Raw genomic sequence first — 13,208 nt, forward strand, 5'->3', positions numbered from 1 at the left:
ATTCCTAAAACAGTGAAAGACAAATAGAGAATTCTTAAAGGAAAACAGATTTAGTGACCTGATACACCAGACTATCAGAAAAAGGGAGCCAACAGCAATAAGCAGTGGCACTCAGATCTAGTCCACGCTCCTACAGTCCCTTCTCTGAACTTCAAGCAACCAGTGAAATGGCACAGTGAAATTTAGTCAACCAAGCTGGACCATCTCTGAATTTGGCCAAAGTCCGAGAGTCTAAGAAATCACCTGTAACCTTTTTCATTTACAGTTTCTTTTGTGGTTAAGGAACGTATAAAAGAAGCACTTGGATTTCATAGTCACCTTAACAGCTTTTTGATGGCATGTACTCACTCAAATATTCTGTGTCAAAGCTTGACAAATCAGCTGCTTAGCACTAGTACCGTCCTGTTAACATCCTGATGTGTGATCTTAGAATGACAGATAACTATTTTTATCTCAAGTATTTACCCAATTTACTTATAAAATACACTGTATGCCATGAGGTCACCCTTTATTTTCTGTCCAGCCTTACAGATTGTTGACTAAAGGGGTTAGGCAGGTGGAGATGTCACTGACTTACCTGTACAGGAACAAACAGAAACAGGAGAAATTCTCTTCTGGAGCACCTTACTGGGACAGATCTTTAATCGACAAACTTCTTTCTGCTCAGGATGCTGGGGGAGAGATGAATTCATTTAAATGCTCCCTTAGTACATTATGCATGAGATGTCCCTCCATACTGGAGAGTTTGTTCAAGTTCTTTAAATCCTTCAACACCTTTGGCCTCATCTTGTGGAGCACTTCATATAAGCACAAGTCTGTCTACATGTGCATCTCTGAAGGACTGAGACTGTCACCAAAAATTGATGATATGTGTTTCTGGTTTCCACCATTAATACATTAGAGTAACTTCCTCAGGTGATTGAAAGTTAACCCAGCCTAAATTGAGAGGCCAACAAGAAAACCTGAAAACCACAACTCTTCAAAAAATACCATGAAAGACTGACATCAGTCTGCTGCTTATGATATGTATTTATATCAGAATTTAATGCGATTGGGATTTTTTTCTTAAAGAGTATGTAATAGCTACAGGCTCACCTGTTGATGTCCTGTATTGAAATTCATTCCCCATAACGTCTCCATTGACAAACTTGCCCTCATTATAACTTCCATCTTTAAAGAACAGCTTGTCTTGACCTAGAAAATAAAACAACACTTCTAGTCCCTTTTAACAGACAAAGGTCCACCTCCGTTTCCAACTTAAGTAAGAATTTGAAACTTTCTCATGTTTTTCTCCTTTTTACAATGAAATTTATATTATGTATTGTTAGCACCCTTACATGCTTTAGACTTTCTTACGCCTTACTATCATAGCATCTAAACAGTGACCCCAACTGAAGGGATATACAAAGTAAATACAAGGCAGAAATCCTATATCCATTAAATCAAATTTTTGGCTCTAATAGAACAGAACAGAATCACAGTCATTAAACCCCTTGAAGTGCAGGACCTGAGTCTCGCAGCAGTCCATAAGCACTACAGCTGTACTGGTTTCACAGGTAACGATCACTCACTGCACTGCGTGGAGAAGGGGACCTGTTTTTGCTCTCTTGTTCAGTCTCATGGCATATACAAGCTTTAAAGACTCAAATTACACTATTTTTTTTTTTTTAAAAAAAGGAAACTAAAAGGATTGTTGCAAGCTAAATTAATTTGTGCTCCTCAGGTCAGGGGCCTGAGTACACCCCATAGGACCCAGTTCCTCTGCCCAGACCCACCTGAGGTGCCTACACACACCTTGCCCATCACGTTAGCAGAGAAGACAACCGAAAGTATTTAAACTACACAGATATACTATTTAAACTACACAGTATTTATACTATACTAGGCTGAGTATAACCAGCGACACAAAAGCGAAAGCGCTAACTTTCCTCAAGGATGCTCATTTTAAAATCTCAGCGCAAACAACATTTACAGGTAAATAAACATATTACTTCACTATTTACATTTACTTGGCGTTGCGATGGGAATTAAACACCTGGAGGTCGTTACAAGTCCCGCACACAGAACCAGCCGGCGGCTCCCGCGTCACCCCCGCGCAGAACCGCGTCGGTATTTACGTTAACGGGCTCGGCGTCTCGTCTCGTCACGCCGGACCGGACTTGGCGGCCGCATCCTCGCCCCACCAGGCGAGGGACCGGCGGAGGCTCGTTACCGCGGCGGAGCGGGAAGGGACCGGGGGGGAAGCCTGGTAGACGCGCAGCTCGCGCCCGCACGGCCGCGCCGGCGCGGGGCCCGTTCACCGCCCCCCCGCGCGCTCATTTTCTGCGCGGGACGGGGCGGGCCGCGCGCTGATTGGCTGCACGGGACGGGGCGGGCCGCGCGCTGATTGGCTGCGCGGGACGGGGCGGGGCAGGCTGCCCTCGGGGCAGCGGAGCGCGTCTGCGCCTGCGCGGCCGCCGCACGGCCGTTCCCCCGCTGCGCGCCGCGGTTTGCGGTACTCAGCGCCCGCCGGCAGCGCGGCGGCTCCTGCGGGCGGGGCCGCAGCGGCGAGCGCCGCTCCCGCTCGCCCTGCTGTCCCGGCCCGGCCCCGCCTCACCGCTGCGGCAACGCCCACTTCCTGCCCCGCGGCCCGTGGCGCGGTAGTACCGAGTGTTTGTCCCGCCCCTCGCGCCCCGGAAGCAGAAGGGGATGTCCCGTTTCCCCCCCCCCGCGGTGGCGCCATATTGGGTTTGCGGGAGCGGGGGGCGGGGGAGCGGAAGGAAGGACCCGGCGTGGGCGGCTGTGAGTAGCGGGGCCCGGCGTCGGGGCCCGGCCGGAGCCGGGGGGGAGCCCGTGGGCCGGTGGGCGTGGAGGGTGCCCTGAGCGCGGGGCCCCTCCGGGGCTCTTCGGGATCGGTGGCCGCTGCCGCCTCCGCGCCCGGGCGCTGCGGTGGGCCCCGGCCGCTGCCTCCCGCCGAAGGGCCCGCGGTCTGTCCCGGAGCCGCTCCCGGGCCTCACCTCCCGGTGTCTGTGCCAAAACCGTGACAAAACAGCGCTCGTGTCGCTTCGGTCCCACCGCGGCTGGTCTCAGGTGCCTGCAGCTGCTGTCGTGATAGAGACGGTCGTGGGTCCGACGATGGATAAAATCCAACAGTGTCTTTTTTAGGATAAAAAAGTAGTTTGCGCTATTATGGGTCATTTTCCTGTGGTTGCCCGTTCACCCTTTCATTAATGAACTGCTTTAGTGTGTTGCTTCTCGAAGGTGTTTCCGCCGTGAGGGGGAAACGCGTGTGAGCAGCGCTGTGGTTGCGCTGGTGCTTTATTTGCACGTTAAATTTGAGAAGAATCTGTCGCGATGGGAGAGTTGTCTGCAAATTCGGCACCTCTCTGTGTGTGAGGACGTGAGTGAGGCACAAGTGAAAGGTCTGTGTTGTCCCAGGTCCTGTCGTCGTTGGCAGCTCGGCAGTGCAGTGGCGTTTGTCATCGTGTTACCATAACAATTATGGTAAAAATTGATATTACCATAACAATGATGGTAAAAAGCGTAATTGTTGAAGGTCGTGCGTTTGCCTACTCGGTATTTTTCAGCAGAGAAAAATATTTTAGTATGGTTTAGTTTTAGTTGCAGTCTCTATTTGGCTAGTAGCAAACTATTGAATTGTTTGTTATATTAATCATTATATAAATTTCTGATTACTGACTTTATGGAAATGGCTGAAGGGTTATTGTGACTCATTATGCTGAACAGTAAATTGTTCTGTTACATTATGAAAGAGGGATTGCTGCTGTTTAAATCTAATTATTGCCCTAAACCAGTGAGAGCTGCCTCGTGTTAGCTGCAAACTGCCTTCAGAGCAATGCCAGAGAGTGCTTTTCTTGATAATCAGCTAGTTACAGATGTCCTTTCCGTAAATTTAATGTGACAAAAAGCATTAACTTCAATTCTAAGCTGTGGATGTGATGTACTTCAGTCCGTGCTACTTAAACCGAGCTGCTGAGAGGTTTCTTTTAGGTAAAACAGTGTGAGCTGGTTGTGTTTCTTGGTGTGCTGAGGAAGGACTGTGTGTGTGGTAAACAATCGTACTTAATCACGTGTAACGTGATTTTTCCCACCGAGCAAAACGCCTGCGCCATCAGAAAGCCATCAGTAGCCTCACGTACATGGTTCTCCACTTGATCTGCACAGGTTAACGTTTGCGAGGTTGTAGTGTTAGCTGCTTACAGCCCATAGTTGCTATGGATGTGTCTGTGAAATTAATTGTGAGAATGTGAGAGTTTCTATGCTTGTGATCTTTAGAGAATGGCTATCTGATCAATGGATCGAGTGTCTTTTTGTTAGGGCTTTATACTTATGGACTTTTAAAAAAAAAAACCAAACAAAATAAAGCACAAAATTATGCTCAGCTAATAATGCTGAGTAATTTCTTTCTTCTGCAGTGCAGTGAAGGGGGAGAATAACAATTCCTTCCTTCTGCCCGTAATGAAAATGTCTATACTGTATAAATTTCTATCTGATTTTTTTTCTTTTTAGCTATAGCTTGAATTAAAGTGGACTGCAGCTCCTGAAGCCTCGTAATGAGTCCCCTTATCTTGTGAAGTGTAATAGGACTCCTTTTTCCTACTTACTGATTATTCCATAGGATGTAGTTTTCAGGTGTTCACAGAAAAAATGCACAACTTGAAGGTTCTGTGCCTCCCCAGATTGTCCTTGGTCTCAAACTACTTTTTTGCAGCAGTCACTGTGTTGCAGCGTTTGAGATAATTGACGTTTTTCCAGTTTAGTACTGGTTCATGTGTCTTTATTATGCTCTTGAGACACTAACACGGAGCTGTAAGTACTCCCACTATCCCGGAATTATGTAGTCCCACCCACAGATGAGAACTCCAGGAAGTAGTGTCAGGGATTGCTTTTGGTGATGTGGCAGAAAGGTTTCTGTTCAGTATCTGTTTTATTTTGTTTGGTTTATGTCTTGGTGTGAACTGTAAAACTTAGTTGAGCTTAACTGAAAAGAAAAATGAAGATCTTAAATTGGTAGCAGAAGCATGTATGGAAACAATTCCCTTGGTTATTTTTTTTACCTGAGTTCAGAATACAGCCCCTTTACTATACAGGTTTTCTCGTGCATAAATCTTTTCGGTGACTGCTGAGCTCTTTGTGTTTGAGAGAGAGAGAGAACTCATTGAATAATTCTAGCAATGGCAGTGTTTTGGGTCAGGTTCTTAGAGTAGAGTCCTTCTGTCTGTGACCACTGGTGTACAGGCTCTTGGGTTTAAAATTCCTCACTATCTAGTTACTCAGTATTCAAAAATCCTAAGCATCTTTTTAAAAAAATATTTATTTTGGTTTTTTCTTTGCCTTTAGAAACTGAGGTGACAGGAGGGTGGTGCTGCAGTTCATATCTCAATGCTTAGATGTTATAACTCAGCTCCTGCCTTATCAAGGTGAAAATGGCTAACAAGGCTCATTCCTGCATTTCTGTATTGCCTTTTTTTTTTTCCCCTCCCTAAAATGAATTGGATCCTGTCTTGCCTTTGTAAAATACCCTGTTCTTTGCTTTCGTGACAGTTTCTTTCGGAAATTAATTTTTTTTTTGAATAAATGTCCTCATTTTAAGACTACTTCATTTAAAATAATTTGTTTCAAACAGGGCAATCCCAAAGAGTGTCGTATGTAAATGCTAGTTCAGATAATGCACTATAAAGCTTCGCTGAGCTTAGATTTATGGGGTTTTTTAAATGTTACCTCTGTATCATGTTTTGTTTCCCCAGCAACCATGTCAGAAGGGGACAGCATTGGTGATTCCGTGCATGGAAAGCCTTCTGTGGTCTATAGATTCTTCTCAAGACTTGGACAGGTGGGTTTTCTGTCGAGTTTTTCGGATGCTGTTAGAAGCAGCCCTCAGTGCAGGTTTTTAAACTCATTACTTCTTGGATGAGTTGTTGAAACACTAAAATCTGTTCAAAAGATTTTTTTTAAGCCTTTTAAAAATAGGTAACAAACATTATAATACAAAGCTTAGTGGAATATTTAATGTGCTTATATGTGACACTGCGCACTGAAAATATAAGTTGTTATTGTCAAAAACGAGGAGTGACTTCAGATTTCGTGTCAGATTCTTCTTAAGGAAAGTGAACTTGCCTAAAATATTGAAAATTTAAATTGCTTTATGATGCCTCAAGCATTAGGAATTTTTTTTTTCCTTTGTAAAAATATAGAAGTTTTCAAATGCTTGCAAGTATGTTTGTAATTCAGTTTATTTGTAGTAAAGAATAGAAATGTTTCACGTTACTCTCCTTCCCAAAATACTCTTCACAAATGCTAGCTATTTCTGATGCTACCCTGTAGTAAAATTTACTCAGTATGCATCACGTATGTTTCAGATGTACACTTTATGTTTCTTCTTAGATCTACCAGTCCTGGTTAGACAAATCTACTCCATATACTGCAGTGCGATGGATTGTCACTTTGGGTCTGAGTTTTATCTACATGATTAGAGTTTATTTACTACAGGTGAGAAAACTGTATTTACTGCTAACGTAGTTTTAGGTATCGTTACAGTTCTGGTTTTTGTGCTAAGAGTGGTTTGGAAGTATGGCATTACTTTGGGACTAGATAATTTAGCACACAGTAGAAGGTAAATTAATCTGAAGAACAAACACAGCTTGGTGTTAAATTTACTGCTTCAGAGTGGAGAGTATGTGGATGCTTGAGGCTATTCCATATCTGATGGCAGCAGAAAGTGGAAATACTCCACTAGTTCTGATGAAATTACATAACAAACCTGTGAAAAGTCTGTTGCAACGGAGTTTTTACTTCTATATAAAAGCTGTATGACAGCATGTTCAAGAGCCAGGGGTTACCTTCTGCCATGCAAGGCATGGAGAATTCTCTTTCAGCCTTTTGCCACTGCAGGCCAGTGGCAAACCATTTCTCTGCTCCTCAGCTGCCTCCGTTTCATGCCAAGCCACAATTCATTTCAGAACTTGAGAATTGTTATTGCCAAAACCCAAAGGTTACAGACTGAATGTGAAAGTGGTAGTAACAGGAACGTTTAAGAGACTGAAGCCTGTAAAGATGATTCAAAACCTGAGGGTTTTATGCTGTTCACTACTTTTGTGCGGCTTTTACGTCTGCATCCTGAACAGAGAGCCTGGATGGCTGAGAAAAGCTTTCACATTAAATCTGTCAATACATGAGGGATTTGCACTGCTCTCATGTTCTAAGGCTTTTTTGGATTAATATATCAGGTTTGCAGTATGATACCTTAGAAAATCTGCTTCAAAGGGCTAATGGATTTTATTGGGGTTTATTTTGCTTATTTGTATTGCAGTAAGTTTAGTCAATGTTTAGGTAGCTTTAAAGGAAAACTCTTACCCATGTTATGTGTCAGTACACAAAAAACAGAAACAGATTCATAAAGGTGATTTCATCTTTTCTTAGAGTCAGAGTGCTTATTTTACATAGTGAGAATTTTAAACTTTTTTTTTTAACAAGTCCAGAAAACTTTTTGCGTTAATGTGAGGATATAGAAAAGCACTTCTCAAGGAAGCAAAAAACCAGACTGTTTAATCTTGTTGAAAAATCAGTGTCTGGAAATGGTTTTCAGGAAGACTTTAACCTCAGCTTTTTTCCTTTCTGTGTCAGGGTTGGTACATCGTGACATATGCCTTGGGAATCTACCATCTAAATCTCTTCATAGCTTTCCTGTCGCCAAAGGTAGACCCCTCTTTAATGGAAGATTCAGGTATGATGAATGGTTCATTTTCCAGCTCTTTTTGTCTGATGCAGTAGTGTAAAGATGTGCAATTTTAGCATGACATTGTATTTTTAGACTCGCAAAAAATCTGTACAACTTGACATCAGGAGTTACTATCAAATTTGTCTGTTTTTTTTTTTTTTTTCAGCACTTGAACATATTCCGTAGTGTATTAGTTTTTTCTATTTTGAAAGAAGGTTTATCTGACTTATGTTTTCCCTGTAGTAACTTGAGTGACCTGGCAGTGATTCCTGGTCTCTGTTTTCTTTTGGGAAATCAATATTAAGTTACATTAAAACAGCTACTCTAACTGGAATCTATGTGTAACAGTGAAAGTTGGGTGCTTTTTTTTAAAAAAAAAAAAAAAGTTAAAAAATAAAATCTGGAGTCCAAATAGTGTGGAAAATTAGTGTGAGGGGATTTGTGGTTTGGTGTTTTTTTCTGTTTTATTCAGATGATGGTCCTTCCTTACCTACAAGGCAAAATGAAGAATTTCGGCCTTTCATTAGAAGGCTCCCAGAGTTTAAATTCTGGTGAGTGGATCTGCCTGCCCACGCTCTGTTTTTGAAAAATACAGAATCACAGAATGGTTTGGGTTGGAAGGGACCTTAAAGACCATCTAGTTCCAGCCCGAACTGATAAACAGTTTGATGATGTCTGCATATCAAGTTAGTAGTAGCTGGGGTTGAAGGAATTAATTGTTAATATTATTTTTAAGGCACTCTGCCACTAAAGGAATCCTGGTTGCTATGGCATGTACATTCTTCGAGGCTTTCAACGTTCCTGTTTTTTGGCCAATCCTTGTGATGTACTTCATTATGCTATTTTGTATCACTATGAAGAGGCAAATCAAGGTAACTTGCCAAGAATAGATATGATGTCAGAATGTTTGTGATGTCAGAATTTAAAGTGCTGCTCCAAACTGTCCAGCCAGTCGAGCACTTCAGAGGTATTAATTACTGGAGGAACTTGAACAACTAACACTTGAACACTAGTTCAAGTGAACTTGAACTTGAACATTAGTTCAAGTGTTGCATATTTGCGACTTTGAGCAAATAATGACAATGGGAAACAAAAATACATGACAAAAGAGGTCTTCGTACACCATATTACAAAGTTTTATGCCTGCTTTCAAAAGGTTTTGATCGTAGAATTCAATATCTGGTTTTTATGCAGGATGAGTCTTAAAATTTCTCATCCACTTCCTTTCTTCCGTTAACTATGGCTATTTTTAATGAAGAGGTGTCGTGGGATCTCTGATGGGTGAAAAGGGAAGTTCTGACAAGCTGGTGTAGAAAGTAGATGGAGAGAAGGGGAAGAAGAGCATGGGCAAGTCGTTCAGACCATTTTTAACAATTACTTATGGTTTGTTGGCATTTTGAAAAGAGAACCAAATTTTTTCCCAGACATTCAGGATTTTGGATAGGTACTGTTACTCAAAGTTGCAAACTAAAGACTAGTAAAGAATTAATTCCTCTGTGCTCTCTCCAGTTTCCTGTGATCCCCCAATCAGTAGTCTTCACTGTACTGTGTAAGTTGTTGGGTATATCCAAATTTGAGATGTATAAGATTGGGCTCCTGCTCCTATTTAGATGTGAGCTGGTGTATGATTAGCTGTTTCACTGCCTTTACAGTAGAACTGTAGACCTGTCTGTCTAGAGGAAAATGAAATGAAAATGAAGAAATGAACTTCTGAAATGAAGACCTGTCTGTCTAGAGGACTTTGTAATTTACCATGTGTGTTTTAAAACATTTTTGTAGACATTATGTAGGTTTCTTGCCTCAAAAATTGCTCTTTTCTCTTTCCAGCACATGATAAAGTACAGATATATACCCTTCACACATGGAAAGAGGAAATACAAAGGGAAAGAAGATGTGGGAAAGACCTTTGCCAGCTAGAAGATGCAATCAACCTGTTGACCAATTCTACTTCTAACTAAAGGAACGATTTTGAGCCATTGTAACAATGCCTTTTGTCTTCATAAAAAATGATTAACAGAGTGGTGACAAAGCAGTTGAATTTTCATTTTAAGAGGATCTTGCTATTTTTATCTGAAATATCAGTTTCTTGAAGAAACTGGCATTCTAACCAAATTGCATCATAAATTTAGCATCTTATTGCATAATAAGATGCTAAAATCGGGCTCTTTCATGATGACTCAAAAAGTTGTTCAAGCTCTTTCACAATTTCGTTTGAGGACCTGAAATTATAAAAATATATATTTTATTTGTTATTAGTTGGAGTTTCTTTCATACTTAAGGATTTCTTGATTAATTTAAGCTGACTTCATGCAGCCCCTTCAGAGCAGACCCCAGCTGGCCACAGCAGACAAACGGTGTGGGTTTTAACACAGCTTTTCATTTTCTATGGGGGCGGGGGGGGGGGAATAATCAGAGATAAGTGACCTGCATGTAAACTTTTTCATGTGATACAACCACAGTTTTATTAAGTGACTTTTTAATTCCAAGGTTTATTAAAAGACAGTGTCCCCCTTTACTTGTTCTCTATCTTTATGTGCATATATTGATCTAACAGTATTTATGGCTTCTTTTCAGTAATGCTTACCCTCAATTTATCTTCATGCAATGCCTTTTTCAACTCTTCAGGGAGCATTCAGTTGCAGAAAGTAGGAAAAGATTAGCTCTTTGAAGATTCTGAGTGGAGAATAGTGGCAACTTCAATAGACACCTAATTGGAAAATGTGTGCAGGAACCCTTTCATCTGATTTTGTCAAATGGTATCATTATGGAGCTCTGGAATTCAGCCTGATTCAGTAATCCTGGGAAAATGACAGGTAGTTTTCATTCACATTGAGCTGTTGTTTTTTGTTTGTTTGCATATGTTTGTTTTATTAGCTGTGTGGAAATTATTAGTGTCAGAATTTGAAATTATGGAAACAGTATCCAGAAAGGGCCTTATATAAGTACCAGTTGTGGGTGCTTGCAGTTCATTGCCTAAAAATCTGAAAGCCTGACTTGGGGAAGCTGTCTTCAGGTTTGCTGGAGTTTCTGAATAATATGGGCAAATCTGGGAGGAAAAATAAGGTGGTTATTAATTCTGAAATTAGCAACTGGGATGATTCCTACTAAACAACAGAATGTTAATGACACCCATTGCAAATTAGACATTTTTACCTCCACTTAATTTCAGACTTTAGTGGCAGCTGGAGATTAATGCCTTTTTGTTCTTAGGTAGGAACAGATGCTCTGCATTCAGTGGGATTAACAGTTTTCCAACATGGACTGTAGGTCATGTGGGACAGCGGTACAGTTCCCTGTCTGACTCTCAGCATGCACTGGCCAGACGAGTTTGATGGCACTTTTCCTTAACCTTTGCTAGATTTTTATCACTTACAAGTGCTAACCTTAGGGAATGCACGATAAACTTGGCTTGACAACTTCACACATACTTCCCAGTTACTGATTGCTTCCTCTCTCTTTTTATGTGCAACTATATGTTTTTCCTTGCTGTTTTCTTAGGAAGGAGATCAGGAAGTGATTTCCTTAGGTAGTCATGTTTTCATTCGTGATATGGACTGGTTTTCTTCTGCTGTTGCCTTGACAGTTTTAAATAGGTGAGGGATGCCTGAAAATTTTCTGGTCTAAGGAAGGAATGGTATTGCAGCTCTGAAAATCACTTTTGTACAGTAATGATGAAGTGTTCACATAGTAACCAGCAACTATTTTTTATTCCATTTATAGATATGAGGAGAAGTTAAACTAATTTTATTGAGGTTTTTATGATAAGACTAGGAGATTTAATTGTTAACTAGCTAACCACAATCTCTGCAGTACAAATAACTCTTAAAAGAAGTGCTCTTACTGTAGCACACCTCCCCTGCCACTCCAACTCCATATTCAGTGCCACTTGTGAAAGATTTATTGAAAATGTAACTCATGATCCAGAGAGTGGATCATCTGGGTTTTTCTCACCATCTGTATTTAATGAACACAAATAAATTCATCTCATACATTTTAAATCATGCAAGAATGACAAGATATGTTAACAACTAATAATCTTTCCCTACTGCTCCAAATACTTGTATCACTGAAGTAGTAGCAACTTAGGGGAGTAAACCTCGATGAGGGGATGCTTCTGAATCCCTCCTCCTTCATGCTCTAAAATACTGGCTTAGCTGAAATAGCCCCTGTTGCCACGAGGAGGGGAGAGGGGCTTGTGGCTGGCCAGCTTCTTCCCGACCTGTGCTAGACTGTATGAACCACCACACAGACAAAACTTAAGCTGTGCTATAGAACTTAACGTTTAGTTTCTGTTAGAACACATACTAGGGCTTTTTGAAACCGCTTTGTTACATTGCTGTAGTCTAAATGTCTAGAATATTTGATGAAAAGTCTTGATACCTCATAGTGAAAGAAGAGCCTTGAGTTGTGAAGCTGAGTGTTAATCGGTGTGCAAAGTAGCCTGCACTACTGTGGGTTTGCGTGTGTTGCTTCTGTTCATCTAAGGGAAATTCAGTTTGTCAAATCAAGTAAACCTGTTTTATTGTTAACCTGGTTAGGAAAATGGAATGGTACATTGCGGAGAAGGGATTTGGAGAAGTACTGAGACGACTCAATATGAGTTAGCTGCAGGAAGTCTCGTTTATTGCGCAGTTCTTATTGCTTATATAGGCAGTATTTGCCAATAATCCTGAGACCACACCTTTTCTACACCATTATTGGATGATACATATGCTTGTCATATTTAACAGCTTATTTCAAACAGACACCCGCCTAGCGAAGCTCTGCTCTAAGCAAACACTACTCCCTTATCATACTGCATAGTTTTCTTATCCTTAACTTCAAGGGCATTCTGCCCCTGAGGCCTAACTTTCGAGCTCCAGTCCTTATTTACACAGGATTTTCTTCGTGCAGTCTCTTCAAGGATCTGCACTCCGACAAATCCCCCTTTCTTTTCTTGCACGAAGAAAATCCTGTGCACGAGACTGTTAACCCCAGTTACTAGCATGTTGTTTTGGTACAGCCTTGCAAAAGCAGTTTCTAGCATACTACTTCCCTTTCTGAGGGCTTTACTATTTCCACTATATCCAAGATTCCACTGAGCAGGAGGGTGTCAGTCGGCAGGGTCATCGCAGAGAAGAGAGGCAGGCACGGCACCTTCAGGGCGTCCCCTGTTTATCCACACAGTGTGCTCTGCAGCCTCTTTCCGCTCCGCCCTGAGCCATCCCTTTTACACCCTCAGCAGAGTCTATGAAATAGGTACTGATACGGCGTTGCCGCACGCGTGGCCAGTGCGTGCGACAAGGCTGCCCAGTATGTGCTCTGCTGGCCAACAGCGGATTTTGCAAATCGCAACATGTTGTTCAATAACAATCCTCCTAGCTTCTCTTTTCAAAGTTACGTGCTCACAACTAAGTCTAGTTTGTAATTCTTCTGTCATTAATTCGGTACCAGTTAATGCTTTTCCTTCCAGTAGCTACGGGTGGAATCCATACACTTTCCGATCGGAAAA

General features: G+C 41.6%; 1 protein-coding gene across 4 annotated transcripts; it reads left to right on the forward strand.

The window, feature by feature from the left end:
* Positions 1–2,678: 2,678 nt before the first annotated feature.
* Positions 2,679–9,969, forward strand: RER1 (retention in endoplasmic reticulum sorting receptor 1). 4 transcript variants are annotated; one of them, XM_086625647.1, is made up of 8 exons: positions 2,680–2,781; positions 5,341–5,420; positions 5,748–5,833; positions 6,385–6,489; positions 7,624–7,723; positions 8,190–8,268; positions 8,454–8,589; positions 9,545–9,969. In XM_086625647.1, exons 3-8 carry the CDS (start codon positions 5,753–5,755, stop codon positions 9,632–9,634), a joined length of 591 nt encoding a protein of 196 aa, XP_086481773.1. In that variant the 5' UTR covers positions 2,680–2,781; positions 5,341–5,420; positions 5,748–5,752; the 3' UTR covers positions 9,635–9,969. The 4 variants fall into 4 exon arrangements, with proteins under 4 accessions (XP_086481774.1, XP_086481773.1, XP_086481772.1 ...); XM_086625646.1 differs by lacking the exon at positions 5,341–5,420; XM_009984909.2 differs by lacking the exons at positions 2,680–2,781; positions 5,341–5,420 and adding an exon at positions 5,488–5,512.
* The last annotated feature ends 3,239 nt before the right edge of the window (positions 9,970–13,208 follow it).

This window comes from Tauraco erythrolophus, chromosome 23 (genome assembly GCF_009769465.1).
Source record: "Tauraco erythrolophus isolate bTauEry1 chromosome 23, bTauEry1.pri, whole genome shotgun sequence".
Taxonomy (NCBI): domain Eukaryota; kingdom Metazoa; phylum Chordata; class Aves; order Musophagiformes; family Musophagidae; genus Tauraco; species Tauraco erythrolophus.

Bases quoted from the DNA above. Each gene is read 5' to 3' on its own strand.
- RER1 (XM_009984909.2), top strand. From the start codon at position 5,488: ATGAATTGGATCCTGTCTTGCCTTT. The intron at 5,834-6,384 runs GTGGGTTTTCTG...GTTTCTTCTTAG, and splicing joins TCTTCTCAAGACTTGGACAG to ATCTACCAGTCCTGGTTAGA. The intron at 6,490-7,623 runs GTGAGAAAACTG...TTTCTGTGTCAG, and splicing joins TTAGAGTTTATTTACTACAG to GGTTGGTACATCGTGACATA.